At 44.4% G+C, this 19,042-nt stretch overlaps 1 protein-coding gene across 2 annotated transcripts in view; it reads left to right on the forward strand.

The window, feature by feature from the left end:
* The window catches only part of SETBP1 (SET binding protein 1), a 243,765-nt gene that overhangs the window by 150,798 nt on the left and 73,925 nt on the right, over positions 1-19,042 (forward strand). For both annotated transcript variants that reach the window (XM_026090670.1, XM_026090671.1), the window contains exon 4: positions 15,411-18,876. In XM_026090670.1, coding sequence (XP_025946455.1) covers positions 15,411-18,876 — 3,466 coding nt within the window. The remainder of the gene's footprint in view (positions 1-15,410; positions 18,877-19,042) is intronic.

Genomic DNA, 19,042 nt, shown 5'->3' on the forward strand with positions numbered 1-19,042 from the left:
GCTGCCCGTGTCACTGTAGCGTGGGCAGAAACTTTAAACAGGCGCCTGTGACCTTCCTGGTGTGCTGCGGAGGGGTCTGGGGTGACTCTGATGCCCACTGGGCACACACCCACSCTTCAGCAGGGGCTCCCCTAGGATTGTAAAGAAAACCAAAAAAAATCTTCTTTACTAGTATTACTATTTTTATAGTGCTAAGAGTTAGAAGCCACTGCCAAAATTGGGGTTCTGTTTTGCCCTGTAATCACACGACAGGAGACGGTCCCTGGCCCACTAGATGCCAACTCCAAATAGACCAGGACTCGCTGAAGTTAGTGGCAGAGCCAAGAGCACAGTGTTGATCTCCAAACTCCTAGGCCAGTTAGACCATGCTTACTTCCACAGCTGGGTTTGTGTGTGTCTCTTAAAACAGCTAGAGACTACAAGAATGAGAAATTGGTAATTTAAAGAAACAGAGGACACAAGTCCTCCAAAGGATGCCCCAAGTGGAGATGGGTTGGGCGCCTTGGCTTCCTCCATCATCACTGTGGTCAAAACAGTTATCCATATGGGTGGTGAGACTCCTCCTCTCCATGCCTAATGTTAGATGTCTAACTTCGGATAATGTAAACACCCCTCTCCACGGCAATTTTCATACTGATGTGAAGGTTTACCTCAAAAGGAAAGAGAAGTCTTTCCTTCAAGAACAATCCAAATTAAGATTTTGTAATGGCATAGCTTGACTGTGAGAAATTAAAAATCCGCTGCTTTAGGTAGGAGGGATGGCATTAGGCAACCCCCACAGATTCACTGTTTACTGCATTCAAAATGCATTTTCAAAGAACTGCAACGATCTCTAGAAAAAATACTATTAGGTGGAAATCTTGAAAGCTTTGTCAGGAACAGGTTGTGCCTCTGTACTTCTTACTGGGCTGGAAATGTTTCAGGAAGACTTCTGTGAAGGTACGGTTCAGCCCTTGGAGTCTGGAATGAAGCGGTAGGAAAGGAGTTAAATGTGTATTAGAGGACACCCACGTAATTGGGGCTATATTCATCCTGCCTCCCTTTAGATGGCTAATTTAGATGCCTGAATTAGCCACTCAGGTGCCCTATATAGTCAGCAGAGTGATTTAGCATGCTCTGATTTCCTCTCTGGAGGCCTCATTGGTTATATAGGGAGCCTAGACTTGCAAAATCAGGCACTGATGGAAGTTAGGTGGATAAAGTCACACCCTGAATACCTCGCTTGGACTACAGAGATGCGCCAAGCTTTTCTGCAGATGATGCTGGTGAGTCAAGTCTTGCAGTATTTTAAAAGATGTCATTGCAAACTCGATCTCACATCTAACCAGACTGGTCCAAACTATAGCCCTAGTAACAAATAACTCAGTAATGTGGGGAAACTTGGTTTTGGATCCTGATCAAAATTTCTTATTTGCCTCCAACTCTAGAATTTTCTCGCAGTGGCTCCTAACTGAAAACTTTATTTTTGGTGGGCATGAGCTGAAAGTACAAAGGCTTCACTTTAATCACAGGCTTTTTGCTATCGAGCTGTAAGTAAACTCCCCATGAGTAGCAAATAGTGTTGCTGAGTTGTAGCCTCTGTCTGAAGTGTCCACGTCTTTTCAAACTGAAGAAATACAACAAGTCTGCAAGAGAAGGAAATCTAATTATATTGCACATGTTCTAATTTAAGTTACTGTAGGTTGCTGGGAGTTTGAGCAGCAGAAACATTAGGTCACTTCTCACCTGCAACTGTGTCCTTTACTTGATGAGAAGTGCAGAGACTGGATAGCTTTTTCTGGTGCAATTTGAGGGTTCAAGACTGGGAATCTTTCCCACAGTCTGGGATTTCTTTCCTTGTTATGTTTTGCAAAACTGATTCCGGTTGCATCTGTGATGAGGGTGGCCACTTTTGATGGAAAGTCATCATTTTAGCCAGTTTGGAGCCTTTTTCACACGCTTACATAGTCATATAGCAAAGGATYGGTCTGTTTGCACTTCAGCTCCAGAGTGGTATGAGTTTTATGAAAAAAATATAAACTATACATATAAGCACACACACAACTTGCCCAGCAAGTGCATTTTTTAATATTTTTGCTATTTAAAAACCCTGTCCCTATTGATATGCATATAAATCAGAGAACGAGTAGACATTCACACATAAAATGTAGGCACTGGAGCTCCCATTTGCTTTGTTGAGATGGTTTTATTTGACACAAGATTGCCTCGTCCATGTCATACTGGTGGTGGAAGCCTCATCTTATTATCCTTGTCATGACAGACAGAGATTCATTTATTTGAAGTTATCTTCATCTGGATTGAAAAATGCCTTGGAAACGTGAGCTTGGGACCTTCGACTTGGTAGCCTGCATGGACACTGGCAAAAGTGAGGGTCAGAAAACCTAAATTCTTTTACTGGCACTGACACAAGAATATGGAAAGACTTCAGGCAGATCCCCGTGCCTCAGTATTTCCATTTGTAATATGCAGAGTAATAATTCCTACTTCCTTCATTAAGTGCTTTGAGATTTATTGAAGATAAACTTTAGAGGACAGCAAAGTCTTTTTGCCTTGTGTGAATGATGTGATGGAAAACACTGAAGACTATGATAGAAGTTGGAAAGAAAATACATTTAATAAACCTCTGTTTTCCCCCTGCCACACACACACATGAGCAGCCTTTTTTATTCATTAAGTAGCATTTCTCCAAAACACATATCCTACCTCAGCAGTTCCTCGTAGGGAAGGGCACACAGACCTATAGAAAGTATTGCCTGTTCTGGACATCTTTCAGGGGAGATGCCACCAGGTGGGAACAGATATGTTAATGAAATTAAAAGCTTCGTATTTAATACCCATTGCTGCAGAAGTGCATCCACCTGAATGCATATCAGTCTCCACTGAGGACAAACCTAAATGGATGGGGCAGACAGGATGTAGGTCAAATTTTGTCATACCTCATGTACCAAAATTGATTCTTTGTGTGTAGAGCACTGGTTTCTCTTTAAATATCCCCTTCATCAGTAAGAGTAAATGCAAAATATGTTACACATGGGGAAAGAAATGCCAGGAAGCTTCGTTTCTCTTCTCTCCTCATCGCTAGAGATAGTATATGTATCTGTTATATGTTACCCATGTCCACCTCAACTGTTCCTCACCTACTCCAGAAAAAGAAAAGGCAAAAAAAAATTACTGTAATAAATCTCAGGACCTCTAATCAGGGAAAGCCCAGATTCTCAAATATCTGTAACAAGCTGAGCAATCTGCAGCAGCAAAATTACAAGTGCTGTGCACTGAACTAGAGTCTTTGGCACTTTAAAGTGCACATTTTCCAGCTTTGCCCTTTCCGCAGTATTCCACTGGGGCCACCCTTCGCAACTGCTGATAAGGTCGTGTGCAGGGTGGGTGATGAATCTGCACTGATTTCAGAAGCTTTTTTCTGTCTGGTTGCAGAAAATATACRTGCATATATCCTTGAAAGAAATCCTTAAAGGGAGAATATACAGGAATGTGTGGACTGTCTAGGGGAAAACACAATTATATGTGTGTGTTTGTGTGTGTGTGTGTGCGTGTATTCCCAAAAATAACACAAAAAGAAGAAATAGTAACTAAAAAACAATAAGTAAATACTTTGCCTAAGGTGAAATAGATATTTTTCTCATTTGAAGCATGTTTAAAGCATTCACTGAACAGTCTCTGTACCAATGACTTCAACGTACGCAACCTTTTTGTTCAGTGTTTTGAGATTTAGCTGTTGCTCCTTTTTCTTTTTTTTTCTTTTTTTTTTTTTTGCCTTAAAACTGACCATTTAAAACATCTGAACATTGAAGCAGTCTGACATTTGGATTCAGGCAGAGACCTCCAACAGTTCGGGGGGAGGAGGGGTTGTATACGGACTCTTGTTTTGAGCCTGTGATGCAGCAAACAGAACAGCAGAGAAATTCAGAACAGGAGAAGACCAAAACAATACCTTCTTCAATATTTAAAAAGAAAAGGAAAGAAAACAGCAGCCAGTGACTAAAACCGGTCCTAGCGTTCCCCATGTCTTCAGCTCCAGGATGTTCTGATTTTTGTTCTGTTTTACAGATGTCTGCAAGATTTAGCTGGAGATCAGGTGTTAGCCTGTGCCTCCTCATAAAGTTCAGAGCCAAAGCTCGGTTCAGCCCTGGTTGTTGAGGAGAAAGTCGGTCTCTCTCCGTTTCCTTGTGCCTGCGTTCAGCTAGCGCAGAAGAATCGCTGCAGGCATCACCGCGGCTTTACCTGGGCCATGTTGGTACCTGGGTGCATTCACCAAAGGGTTTTTTTTTGCCTTTGCTCACTCTTGCAGAGCMGTGTGCGGTCGAACGCTGCCCTTCCTGAGTCCAGGGGGAACCACATCTCGCTGGGCTCTCCTAGGCATCCTTATCCGTGTAGATCAGCTCTGCTGTTCCGGTGGGATGCACTGTTTTACAGCAGCAGGGAATAAGGCAACGGGAATGAATTGTTAAAAAATGAAAAATATTCTATTTTGGTACCAAGGGTGAGGAAGAATTGTTGGGATTAATCCAGAAATGAGGTGTGTCTAGGGATAGAAACTGATTCCAGGGGAAGAAAGAAGAGATTCTGAACAGTGAGATTTATTACGCTGGGATATAGCCTCCCAAAGGAAGGGCTTGAAGACACATACATTTCTGGAATTGCTTAACACTAGGCTGGACAAAACACCGGAGAATATAGAGAGGATATATAGTCACCAATTTTTAAAGCTAGAAAGAGCCGTTGTGATCACTTACTCAAACCTCCTGCATAACTCATATCAGGGGATTTGCCTGAATGTATTCCTGTTACAAGTCCAATAGCTGTCGTGCACTAATGCACATGTGTTAGAAAAACACCCAGACTTGATTTAAAAGGCGCTTCCAGTAATAGAGAATCCATTGCTATGATAAACTGTTCTCGTGATTAATTATACTCGCTATTAAAAACGTGGGCTGTGTTTCCTATCTCGGTTTTCCGAGCTTTGGCTTCAAATCATGAAATTTTCTTTTATCTGTCTGCTAGACTGAAGGACCTTCTGTGCAAATCTCATCCCCGTGTAGGTAGTTGTAGTCCCTTTGATATATATCTTAGATGCTTAAACACCTCTTTCACCTGTGCTTTAGCTAATCTCCCTCTGTGTCCTCCAGTACCCCTTAGAAGTACTTACCTTCTGCCAACTACGTCATGCTAATCCTTCAGAGTAAGTTGCATTTTGAACAAAAAAAAGAGGCATAACCTTGCTCCCCCAGCAGCGGACACGTGCACTTTCACGTCTGAAATGTGTGCTGCCTACCTCTGATTTAACCTGCGTGCCAAGCTGCTTGGACAGGGGGTTGCATCTTCGGTGTCAGTGTTTTTACAGAGTTGCTCAACTCGAGCGCACAGTCAGCACTTAAGAGGAAGCAATAACAGCGGTGGGAATGGTTCTGCTTCGTCAACATGTGTAGGGCGAGGAAATGTATTTAGGTGATTTCATAGAAGAAGGGCAATGCTCTGAAGTGCTGGCAGTACCTTACCATCATTATGTCTTGTCCTGAAGGCTCCACTCCTAAGGGAAGCATTTGGGTAGAAATCATTGAATTTCAGCATAGGTTGAAGAACTGAAGGGTTTCTCCAGAGCAGATCTTCTGAATGGGATGAGCCAGATCCTTACCCAGAAGAGATCCGAACTTTGCTGTTCTGGATGCTAAGCCCGGGCCTGAATTTGTTTTAAAAGACTTTCCAAGCACTTATTCAGCCTCATGGGTGAAGGCTGAGTACTAAATAAACTGAGTTTTATCCATAATTTCTTAGATGAGTTGCTAGAGAAGTTTGGGAGGTCATTTAAGCACAAAACCATGCTTGGGGTGCCTTGCAGACTTCTTTTCTAGACCTCCGTCCCCTGCCCTCTCTTTATCTGGGTTGCACTGGTGTCAGTTTATGTGTGCAGAAACCACGCCCAACCTTGGTCAGGGCATTTAAGTAACGCTGTGCTATACCTTAATAAAACTGATGATGTTTTGAAAAAGGCTGAGAAAGTCTTGAAAGTATAAAATTAAGGGACAATTAAAYGTTGGGTTCAGCTCCCAAATGGATTTCCGCTGGAGATTCACACTTAATAAAATCCAGAAAATTGCATTTTATTTTGGTACATAAATACTGGCAGTGGGGCACTGTGGCATTTAGAAGGGAGAATCRCTCCACCAGAAAACTCACTTCAGCAAAATGATGCAGTCCAGTTGAGCCCCTTTTATGATCTGAGAAATGACTGTTTTTATAGCACACTAAATAAAACCTGCTATTCGAGCTGGAGGTTTATTAGTAAAGGTGATTTTGCCGTAGCTGGGGAGGGAGGGGAGGAAGGAGAGATTAGGGATGAGCATCAAAGCAGAGACACGTGACGTTCAGAAAGCGCCCAGCAATGCCCCAAGAAAGCGGTGTCACCCATAATCGCCCCGCCTGGCATCACCGCGGAAGCATTTTCTGTTGTGATTTTTTTTGTCGTTTCTCCAAAAGCTTGTTGTTGCCTGGTCAAATTTTCAGCAGTGGGAAGGCGTTTGCTACGGGCGCGGTGGGGGAGCTGACAAGAGCGTATGGACTAAAGCAGATGGTTTTGTCGTGGGGGCGCTACCTCTAGCCCAGAAGCAGGGACTTCGGCCACACTTCAGATGTATTTAATGTATGCAGCAAAAGTTCTCCAGACATTGCCTCATGCAGTTGCTAGGAAAAGGGAAGAGGAATCATTTTTTTTGTCTGGCAGCAGTGGTGAAAAATGGGCATAGGTTGTACGCAATGGCAAAGTGAGAGGACAAAGCTTCTGAAACTCCACCAGTCCTGTAGCCTTCTGCAAATCAGACGGGTTTCACTGTGTGCCTGCTTAGACTGTTAGGAACGCCTGCACGAAGTGCAAGGGAGGACAAGTGTTTCTATCTCCTTTAATCAGAAGATAAGTATTTTACTGGTGAAAGACAAGGGAGAATCCCACTCTGAGAGTCTGATCTGGGACCAGCTTTTTTTGAAGCCTCCAGCACATGTGCGATCTCCTTCTGGTACATACCACACCATTTGCTGTCTTTGCCTAACCTCTTCCATCTGTCATGGGGAGGAAGCGCTGCGATGTAGGGGGAGGGAGGGAAAGGAAAAAAAATACGGTGGCAGGAAAGGCAATTCCGGATAAATATAACTTTTGGTGGTTTAGGCAAACTGTCCACCTTTACGTTTTTGTTGAGAACAGAAAGAGTGAAGTCTAATTATGGCAAAACCGGGACTGTGCAGGTTGTCACAGTGCAGCTTTGGGGACCCTTGTCAATCCTGCAATGGAGTACACTGTTCACATACTGCATTCTTCAATATAAATAATCCTAACCCACCTTATATCTTTATGATGTGCCTCACCTCTGTCACTCTTGTTCTTCTGGGCAGACAGTGAGTCTCACTCTGGTCTACATCACAGTGGTCTACCCTAGTCTACTCAGATTTTTGAGTAAATACCCAGCAGAGCTAGAAATTTGTCCCTTTGAGCTCTTCAGGCAGATTTTCCGAAAGGAATGAGCTTCTCCATTTGCTACAGGTTGCCATAGTTCACCTCTTCAGCCTGAATTTGCTGAAGTCACAGATGATGCTCTCACTAAATTTGTGGTGCGGGACTTGGCTCTTAATGCAGGGAGGTGAGAGGATGCTCCTTTCCTCCAGCATATTTGATCTCTACCATGAGTTTTCATGACCCAGATGCACCAAATAGATATTCTGGCAGATTTCTGGGCTTTTTGCTCATGTCGTAATACGTGCAATACTTCATGTTAGACCTTAGCTGCAATCAAGATGCTTTGAAAGAATTAATCTGGCGGTCAGTAACTGCTAAATGAAGTGCATGCTAAAAGAATGATGAGCTAACTGACTGGAGCTCACAGCTTTTATGAGCTTCTCTAAATGCCTGTTTTCAGGTGAATTCAGCATCTCCTTGACATTTAAGGACTCAATTTATAATCAAATTATTTAACTCTAGTGGAAAGAATCACTGGCCTCGATGGAAAAGCCATTTATAACTCCCCCACCCCTTGGAAGAAAAAGTATTCAGGGTAAAACTGCAATTTCTGTAATAAATGAAGGATAAAAGAAATCTTTCAATGCAAATTAAGCACTGCAGGCTTTTAAAAATTATAGTAGAAACTTACGGAGCACAGCTGCTCATCCTTATTTCCAATTTAGTAATCCGAGAAGTGCTCAAGCATTAACGCTTTGGACAACACCACAAAGCTTTAGGAAAGAAGGCGGCATGTTATGGCTTGTGTTTCTGCAGGGCCGGCAGGCCCCAGTCTGTACTGGCATCCTTCCACTCTTTGATTTGGGCCAAGTCACCGTCCAAATACACGTTGCCCTCAAAACCTTGAAATCTGCAGAGCAAAGTCGGAGAGCAGGGTGGGATAGAGCTCCGATGCCATCATTACACATCAGGAAGAGCAGATTGAGCTCCRGTGCTTCCCACGGGACTATGTAGGGATGCAAGGCTTTTTTATGTATGAATAACGAAGCCTTAATACCGCTGCTGCTGTTAAAATCTTCAGCGAGCAGGAGCAAGGCTCCGGGATGAACGAAAGCGCCCGGATCGGCGAGGCGTTTTGCTCCGCGAGCTGCACGGACGTAGCGTCGGATTGAAACGCCCGCTTGGGAATCTTTACGCTGGCTGGAGGCCAAACAAGGACCGAACCAGGGTTATCTTGCCAGACGAATGGGGCAAAATTGTATTAGTCCCATTGTGCTCCACCTTAGCTGGTGCCCAGTTGTTCTCTCCCAGTTGCCTAAACCAATCCGGCAAACTGTGTTATGCTTAAACGCGATATTTAAACTGCATTGTTATGTCAGTGGTGATGGGCTCTTTGTTGGAGATGACAGAAAAATCCCATTGTTTAGAGTTTTCCCAGACTCGGTGCTTAATACAAAGCCCTGAAAAGAGCCAGGGTTGTTTAAACATTTGATAAAGAAAATATGTGCCGAGATGGGCCTATCCCACTGGTAAAGGAGCGGATCAGCTCCCAGCTCCAAACTAGAACTGCTGCCTTTGTGAATTCTCCATGCTGTTGCAATTTACTCAGATAATATCCTGGATCCCTGTGTTTGGAAAACGGAAGTGTCTGAAATCCAGCAGAAGATTGAAATAGCGTGTAAATCATCCAGTTTAAAGCCTGTAGTGAAATTCATTTGGCCTAACTGTGGAATTTGTGAGCTACTTAGCCAGTCATGATGCCTTACCAGGAATGCATGAAAAAATACAATTTGCAGCCACATGAGCATCTTTGGACCCTTCTGTATTCTTTGTGCCTTGCTATATCTTTTCCTTAAGGATAAGTGCTTGAGGTAGTTATCCTCAAAACAATTACAATGCAAAATGCAAAAGCCCCTGCAACATCACCTGTTTCATTGATGTTCTTATTTATTTTTCTTGACCATACCCATGACATGAATAGTGATGTGCCTGCGGTGCAGCAGGAAATAACGAGCCCAACATTTCCACCAAACTTCAGCATCTCTCTGCTGACGTTATTACACAAGGGAAGACAGAGCTACGTAGCAACGGGAGCGTAAATCTGGAAGGACCCCCAGCAGCTTCAGCGAAGATCCCCCTGATTTACGCGGGCTTACATACGAGTGTGCAATGTTTGTGTTCACTGAATGGACACGAACAGGCGATGCTTTGCTTTTAATTAACCCGCTCCCACCCCATGCTGCGTCATGCTCTCGAGTAGCCACCCTGCAGCTTTCTGTTAATTCCTGCCTCTCTTCTGATTTCTAGGGAACGATCCGAGCTCCTAGGAAGGCAGCATTGCTTGGGCTTTGTACAATTGAAGGCTTAGGGATTTGGGGAAGGAGGGAGCTCCGGGAACAATAAATTTTGACAAAACTGCTCTGGAAAATCCTCCTTCTTTGGGATGATAACCATGAATTTCATGTTAGTGCCTGTTGACGTGGGTTTTTTTGATAGTATTTTAATTGGAATTAAGGCCCCTACATTGTTTTTGCACTAGCTTCAGTAGGGTCTCTCACAAGATGCTACTTGCCATCCCAGCAAAGTGCCATACGCCAGTTCATGTTCCCTTCTCCCTGGTCAGAGCCACGGAGGACCTAAAGGGCTTCCTGAAACCATTAAAACCATTACAGCTATTATGGACTGGCCTGACCAGATCACACGACCCCTCCTACAAACAAACCACATCTCGTTTCATTAACTGATCAATCCTGCAAGTCATCAAGCCAGAGTTAAGTTGCACTCGACTTGGAGTCCTTTCTGCTTGGCATCTTTTGTTTGCCAAGTAATGTGGGTTCAGTGCGCTCACCAAACTACATGAAATACCTCCAAACTCCAGCTCTGATTATGGGCTTCAAGTGAGCAATTTTCTGCTGTCCCATTGGGACACAAGAGGAAATGCTCAGTTTCAGTTTTGAGCAAAAGTATGATCTGAGCCAGGATTATTTATTCATGTGTTGGAGCTGGAAATCTCAGTTTTCTCTTCCTCTCAAAGGGTTTTCTCCTCCAGCAACATGTTTTCATGCATGTCTAGGAAGCAGAGACTGAAGAGAAAGCTTTTCAAGAGGAACAAATTACCTGGAGTTTCTCCAGATTTTAGGAGCTCCACGTGAAGCACAAAAGCAGAGTCTGAGTTTTTGGAAGTCAGGTGCCCATTGCATTTTCCACTTAACCTCAGTGCACCCAGATCTATTCATTCCCTCCTGAAAATCTCAGGCTGACCTTTTGCCAAGCACCAGAGGCCCATTTTCAGCACCGTCCAGTGCACTTTTGAGTATAAGCCTAAGTTAATGCAGGTAATGGAGTTAATTCAGGTATGAATTCAGCCCAGCCTTTGCTCTGAGCTGGCTGGACAGAAGAAAAGTCCAGTTTGCATGCAATGTAGCCGGCTTAGCAGAGTGCTGTGCCTGAGCTAATATCCTTCTTTGCATGGCTTATTAGCTTGGAAACAACACCTCGCAACCAGCATCCAGCCAAGACAGGCAAAGCAGAGCAAACGTCTGCGTACATCCAAGCAGTCGCAGCCTCACCCCATTGGTTTCTGATGAGATGTCAGCTCCTGACTGCCAAAATTATTCCAAAAATGGGTTAGATGCTCCAGGAGYGCGTAGAGGTTTTGCACGATGTTTTGCTCAGGTTTGCTCTCGCTGGAGAGGCAGGGGTGGCCCTGAGATAAAAGCAAACGCTTCCCAAGACTTGGATTCTAAGTGACATTATTCATTTAGGAAAGCCTTTCCCCTTTTTCTTTCTTTCTTTTCTTTTTTTTTTTATTTATTTCCAGCCCATGAAGATGATAACAAAGGATGGTAGGTCCCCAGAGCACGCTCTGATGTGTCACTGCGGATGCCAATCCCCACAGACGTTCCTGATGTTATTAATTTTTAAAACAAACTTGCTGATTGAGGTTCTGACTGCCTTTAAATTGTCTCTACAAGGAGACTGTGTACTAATTAACCCACAGAAACAATCAATGATGTACCTTTTTCAAGTTTCAGGGTGATTAGAATATGAAAATGAAGAGCACAATGGTGCAGATGTTTTAAAATCACAGCAGACAGCAATTAGTGACATGGGAACCAGCTGCTTATCTCTCCAGATAAAGCCTCTTAATAGGGAATTACACTTGAGGAGCCATTACACAGATGGATCTGCGAATGATTTAAAGAGGGGGCGTTGTAGTATTAACTTTGATTTGCAAGCCAGATTCTTGACAAGCTGTATGTGCGTTACCTCTAGAAGAAGGTGCATTTGGAGCAGGGGGGTACCGTACTCTGTAAGCGAGCAGATTTTTGTCAGGTGTTGGGCTTCTGTGTGTGTATTTTGTTAATTATATTCATATTTATAGACATGATTTGTTGTTTTTTTTTAACTAAGCCCTTGATTTTTGTCTGTTTGATTGCTGACATCTCCTCCCACTTTTTGCTTTGGGACTGGAAGCAGTGTGTGGATGCGGAGCGATGCTCAGGCGAGGGAATGGTGAGGCAGGGTGCAATGTTTTAAGTGAAAAGTGTCCCCGTGGGCCAGATTCTGCTGCTGGGTGCTGCTTGCAGAGGAGGGTGCTGCTCACCATGGGACTGACACAGTCTCATCCTCCCTTTTGCGAGGGCTGTGTGCCGGAATAAAACTGGAATGAGGAGTAAGCACATCTGCATCTGTGCAGGTCTGCAAAGGCAGGTGCAACCCTGTGTGCCACCACCTCTACTCTTCTCCGGCTGGTGCACTTCAGTAGCCAGTAGGTGGGACGTATCCTACTCATAGGTCTACCCAGCACTGCCAAACCTGAGGGCTAACACTCAGGTTTTTGACATTAAAATCATTACAACAATAAGAAGAGGATTCAAACTTTATTTTTGTAGCCTTTTCCTGTGCTGGCTCATGTTGCTGCAACTTCTTTGCAGTTGCAAGAACTCTTAGCTTCCTCATATTTTATTTTTTCAAAGGAGCTATGGGATTATTACCCAATAAGCATGTCTAGTAAACTGAATTTCAAGAGAAATATTGACCAAGTTTTGTGAGATGAGATAAAATTGCACGGGTTAAGTTAGATGTGTGAATTTCCCCCAAAAAAGAAGAGGGGGCAGACTCCTGCTCCAGAATAGCTAGTTGCTGAAGAAAATCCCATGCAGCGAAAGGTCAAACTACAAACAGAGGCAGGCACTGAAGCCTGAGGTATTTTTAGGGTCTCATAAAGTAAATACAGGTAAATCTTTCCATTTCTCCCCAAAAAGCCTGCCCATGGTGCCGGTCTCAGCTGTGCTGGGATAGGAGCTCTGCGCAAGTCAACAGCCCATTGCCTGGAGCTGCAGCATGTCAAGTAACAAATTTCCGTGAACAGCACCAAGATGCAGCCATTGGTGGGGCTTGGAAGAGCTTGGCGAGCTTGAGTGGGGGGCTTAGGCTGGGTTTACAGGGTTTTTTTATTATTTTTTTTTAAAGCTCTCTGCTCTTGCCCGTCCTGCCACAGGCCGGCCCTCGCTCTTGGTCTCAGCACCTTTGGCTTGCGGCACTCAACCAGGTTGGCACCGTGGATGACACAAGCCTATCTTTCTCATGGATTTTAAGATAGACCTTGCGGTGGCCTGCGGTGCTGCAGTAATGACAAGGGTCTCATTAGGGATCTGTTGCATGGTTGCTTTATAGCGTGTAGGACAAGGAAATGAGGCTGGAGGAGCTAAGCGATATAGCGGCGTTCATCTCCGATTCGTAGCTGGCCTCTCGGCTGTAAACCCTTATTAACTGTCTTTAAATATAGATCGGAGATTATTGCTGCTTTTAAACTAGAGCAGCGTGTGTGCGGCAGAGGTGGGGGGAGCGGGGTGTTGCCGGCATGTGATGTTTTCCCTCGCTCCTGGGACCCTCTCTGTTTTCAAAAGAGATTTTTTTAGGTCATTTAGTTTTACAGCTCGGCATTTGGGAAGGAAGTTGAGTGTAAAGAGTTGCTGGGATTACAGATCCCTGCAGAAGCAGGCTGGCCCCGCGTTGGTGCAGGACCAGTARAGGCCTCAGCCTAAGATGTCCAAGGTTTTTTAAGTCAGAAATTGTGATGCCTCAGGAAGATGATGTTTCATTTTAAAAATAAAATAAATAGAATCAAACTTCAGCATCAGTGCTGTTGATCTTGCTTTGCCTCTCCATCAGTATCCAAAGGAATTGGAATTGGGTGGGCTTGGGTGGGCTATATATATATATTTTATATGCTTTTCAGAGCTGGGAGTGGGGGGATGTCAGCTCCATTCCCGCTCAGCTTCCGTTTGCTGAACCCATGGCGGCGAAGCGGCGAAGCGAGCAGGCCAGTAGCCCGGGCACCGTCCCCTTGGTGTGGTGGCTCCAGTGTAGGAGGTCATTTCTGGGAGGAGGAACTGATTCGTTCCCCAAGGTCTGTTTATACTTTCGGCTCTTTTCTCAGGCTGGGAGGAAAAAAAAAAAAAGGGTGTCACAAGCCTGCGACATCTGCAGTCCTACCACAGCTGCATGCTTTCATTTTCTCACTCCACAATTCCTGGAAATCTCCGCTTTCCCTGAGCGTAGCTGGTCCATATGCACGACAGCTGAACTATCCGCAGGATTTAAGAGTCCCCGGTTGCTCCTCAGAGAATGGACCAGAACAGCTTCCTCCTTACTGTGTATTCCAAAAAGGCCACATGCCTGGTTTTATATCCACACTAAGGATGGATCATCATCAAGTTTGCCAATAACACGCATACTTACTGGTCGCTAAATAATACACCGTGGGCTTGGGGACGTTTAGCACCTTTCAAATTCCTCTGAAGTCGCTCAGAACCAGGGATGCCTTGCTTCCCAGAAAACCAGAGCTCAAAAGCCTTGTTCTTTCCTTGGTTGCACATTTATTGTAAGGATCTCATCATTTATTTGGTATTCAGAATGGTGTAATTACAGTCACAGTTTACGGAGAACAGGTGTTTGTGATACTACATGTATGAAATAAGGTTCAGTTTGATCCAGATTTAAAAAGGAGGGAAAAAAAAATCTTAGTATAAAAGGGAAAATAAATGGCTAGAAGAGGTCAGTTAGTGAAAATAAAATGGGTTTGTTCTGTTTTAAGGAACTTCTGAAAAGGTTACAGCAGTAATAAACATAATTTCTTCACCTGAAGGAGGCCCACCAAGAAAAAGTAGTTCTTTCTTCTGCTCTGCAACAGTCTTCAGTGTAATTTTGCCGGTACTGTAACCCCTGTGGTTTGAAGAGCTGCTGTTGGATTAGAAATCGCATTGGAAATATCTCTTACCGACATTGCAAAGAGCAGATTATTAAAATGGGAAGAGAGTAATGCAAATCTTGAACCTGCCAAGTTTGCCTTACACACGCTATGCATATGATTTTCAGAGTAACTTTGCGGGGATGACTCCTATGTGGGAATTTAAGCAAGTAAATCTTCACAGATTTGGGCTTTGTGGGGAAATGAACCCATGGGTTTCCCTCTTGTTTGTAATCACTTCCTAGATTAAGTTCACGTTTTTGTTGTTTACAACAATGAGCTTAATTCTTCCTTTTTTGAGCTGCCCAAAGCATCAAATTCTATGAGGGATTATTTTTAAGGAAAAAGGGATTCTCACCAGGAGGCTGGGTTGCACCATTTGTCCATTGAAAAGAATATTTTACTTGTGTTTTAAATTAAAAATCAATAGAGTATGTTTCCTTAGCAATTTAGCATTTATGGAAATATTTCCATTGTTTTAGAATGGGAAAACAAAACAAAACTTGTTTACAATGTATAAATCTAAATGCAAATTTGACTCAAGTATAAGAAGACTTTATAAAGACTTCTAACCCTTAAGAGGACATGGCTTAAGAAGAGTTGTCATTCACTGTACAAATAAAGAGCTGTAATTAGTGGTTATGATTGGACCAATAAACTAACTTTTTCCTATTTTCATTTTCTTCTCCCTTTCAGGTTTATGACAGGCCACAGAAACATTCTGCTCTGCACTATGATCCGGGCCTCCAACAAGACTTCACCGGTGACACCTTAAAATCAAAGCACCAGCAGAAAAGTAGCAACCAGCACCATCTTGACTGGTCAGCAAGCTCTGATAGTGGATCCGCTTCTCAAAGTTGTTTCATCAATACAGAATGCAGTCGAGAAGCTGTGAGTGCCACCAAGGTCCCCGCTCCAGAGACAGTAGTCTCTTTCAGCAAATCCCAAGCAAAGAAATCCTGTGTCGGAAGCAYGTGGGGGCAGCTGACAGCCAGTAGTAAAGAGCTTGCCATTTGCAGTGCAGTCCCATCACCCAACAACATCAGCGCAGCCGCCCAGCCTAGCAACGCTTCCGAGTGCAATGGGCTTTTGCCTCTCGTCGATCCGGAGGGAGGAGTGCAGCTGGAGGCCCCTGATCAGCCCACGGGGACTATGAAGAAGAAGTCCAGCAAAAAAGACTTGATAAGTCAAACCATCCAAACCACAGACATTGAATGGGTGAAGAGTGCTCAGAAAGCATTTGACAGCAAAAGCCATGACAGCATGGATGGGAAAAGGGAGTCTTACTCAATGGATGGTGTGTTAGACGCATCACCCACGAAGCAGAATCCCAGTTCTGCTAGCAGTTCTGAAAGTGACACCAGTCACGTACGAATTACTATCCCAATAAAGTCTCCAACAACAGATACGTCAGGCCACAAAAGGAAAAAAAGGCAGTCTACAAAATCTTCCATAGAGAAGACTATCCAGGAGAAAAGCCTGTCTTCTGGACTTCCTTTGAGCAGTGAAGTAGCAAACAGGACTAGCTCACAATCAGAGGGGAGTAAAAAAGATCTTCGAGCCACAAAGCCAGGGAAAGTGATTGAAAACGAGCCCCCTTTAGTAGCTATTGAAAGCAGTGTGCTCTCTGACAAAGCTTCCCCCAACAGTGCCACTAGGCTCAGAAAATCCGTAGCTGTGACATCCACGCTCCTACCTACTGATCTTCCCACAGCTAGCAAATTATCTGAGGTCCAGCACCCCAAACTTGCAGCTAAGCGGAGATGGACCTGCAGCAAACCTAAATCTATCCTTCGGGAGGCCTCCATGACAACATCTGAGAAGCTGATGGTGGAGCCTCCCTCAGCCTATCCCATCACACCATCCAGCCCTCTGTATACCAATACAGACAGTCTTACTGTGATCACACCTGTCAAGAAAAAAAGAGGACGACCAAAGAAACAGCCTTTGCTCACTGTTGAAACCATTCATGAGGGAACCTCCACCAGCCCAGTGAGTCCAATCAGTCGCGAATTTCCAGGAACAAAGAAAAGGAAGAGGAGACGGAATCTGGCCAAGTTGGCCCAGATGGTCCCAGGAGAGGACAAGTCCATCAGTGAACTCAAGTTTCACAAAAAGGTTGGAAAGCTTGGGGTCTTGGATAAGAAGACCATCAAGACCATTAATAAAATGAAGACCCTCAAGAGGAAGAATATTCTCAATCAGATCTTGTCCTCCTGCTCCAGCAACATAGCTCTAAAAGCAAAAGTTCAGCCACCGTCTAGTGCTGGGCCAACAACCATTGATGCCAGACTAGGGAAGCAGATCAATGTCAGCAAGAGGGGGACTATCTACATTGGCAAAAAACGGGGCAGAAAGCCCAGAGCAGAGCTGCAGCCTCAGCCAGAAGAACCTAAGACAGCCATCAAGCACTCAAGGCCTGTTTCCAGCCAGCCAGAAAACCCAGCAGTGCCTTCCAACCTGCAGTCACTTGTGGCATCGTCACCAGCAGCTATTCATCCGCTTTCGACACAGTTAGTGGGGACTAACGGCAACCTTAGCCCTGCAAGCACTGAAACGAATTTTTCAGAGTTAAAAACTATGCCAAATCTTCAACCTATCAGTGCTCTTCCTACAAAAACCCAGAAAGGAATGCACAGTGGAACTTGGAAGCTGTCTCCACCCAGGTTAATGGCTAATTCACCTTCCCACCTCTGTGAAATAGGTTCTCTGAAAGAAGTCACGCTGTCGCCAGTGAGCGAATCTCACAGTGAGGAAACCATACCAAGCGACAGTGGGATAGGTACAGACAACAACAGCACTTCTGACCAAGCCGAAAAGAGCTCAGAATCCCGCCGGAGATACTCCTTTGATTTCTGCACCCTGGACAATCCAGAGGCTATCCCATCTGACACCAGCACAAAGAACAGGCATGGTCACCGGCAGAAACATCTCATTGTGGATAACTTTCTCTCTCATGAGAGCATTAAAAAGCCAAAGCACAAGAGGAAAAGGAAAAGCCTGCAGAACAGAGATGACCTCCAGTTTCTGGCAGACCTTGAGGAACTCATCAATAAGTTTCAAGTGTTCAGGATTTCCCATAGAAGTTACACATTTTATCATGAAAATCCATATCCCAGCATCTTCAGGATTAATTTTGATCACTACTACCCTGTGCCATATATCCAGTATGACCCATTGCTCTATCTTCGCAGGACCTCTGACATGAAGTCTAAGAAGAAGCGTGGTAGACCTGCCAAAACCAATGACACCATGACAAAGGTGCCTTTTTTACAAGGGTTCGGTTACCCTATTCCCAGTGGGAGTTACTATGCACCCTATGGAATGCCTTACACATCAATGCCTATGATGAATCTTGGTTACTATGGTCAGTATCCAGCTCCTTTGTACCTGTCTCACACGCTCGGAGCGGCTTCCCCATTTATGAGACCTACCGTGCCCCCACCCCAATTCCATGCAAGCTCTCATATGAAGATGTCCACCACTGCCAAGCATAAAGCGAAACACGGAGTGCACCTGCAAACACCTGTGGGAATGGGCCTTGGAGACATGCAGTCCTCTCTGGCCCCTCCAAAGGTTGGAGGGACAAGCCTTTCAAGTGGCCGACTTCACAAAAGGAAACACAAACATAAGCACAAGCATAAGGACGAGCGGATATTGGGGACACACGAAGATCTGAGTGGTCTCTTTGCTAGCAAGTCCACTGGCTTCTCCAGCCATGCGATCAATGAAAGGCTAAGTGGCTCAGATAAAGACCTCTCCTTGCTCAACGAGAAAAGCAAGCATAAGGAGAAACAGAAGCACCAGCATTGTGAAACCGGACACAAAGGCTCGAAGAGTAACTTTGAAGTGGATACGCTGTCTACGTTATCACTTTCTGATGCCCAGCAGTGGACACAGAGTAAAGATAAAGGTGACTCAAGCAATGATCCCATTGACTCTTGCACAAAGAGATACTCTGGTAATACGGAGAGTAATGCAAGGTCAGAGTCCCTGGACATGTTTGGTGAAATGAACTCCTCGAGTGACAAGCGGGACAATGATGCAAGTGGGAGTAAAAGAAGAAGCTTTGAAGGGTTTGGAACTTACAGGGAAAAGGACGTTCAGCCCTTCAGGACGAATAGGAAGGATAGAAGTACTTACGATTCTTCAGCCTCTTCAGGTAGGCTCCTATTTATTCTTTTTCATTTTACTGCATTTTTTTTTAATAATTCTGAAAAGACAGGGACTTGCCATTTTCAGCAACTATGTTTCTGCGTCACTAGCTTCTCTGGCTTTATGTAGTGGACTCCCATTTTCCATCCAAGCTTTGGGGAGACTGGTGAGAA

This window comes from Apteryx rowi, unplaced genomic scaffold, assembly GCF_003343035.1.
Source record: "Apteryx rowi isolate R43461 unplaced genomic scaffold, aptRow1 scaffold_87, whole genome shotgun sequence".
Classification (NCBI taxonomy): Eukaryota; Metazoa; Chordata; class Aves; order Apterygiformes; family Apterygidae; genus Apteryx; species Apteryx rowi.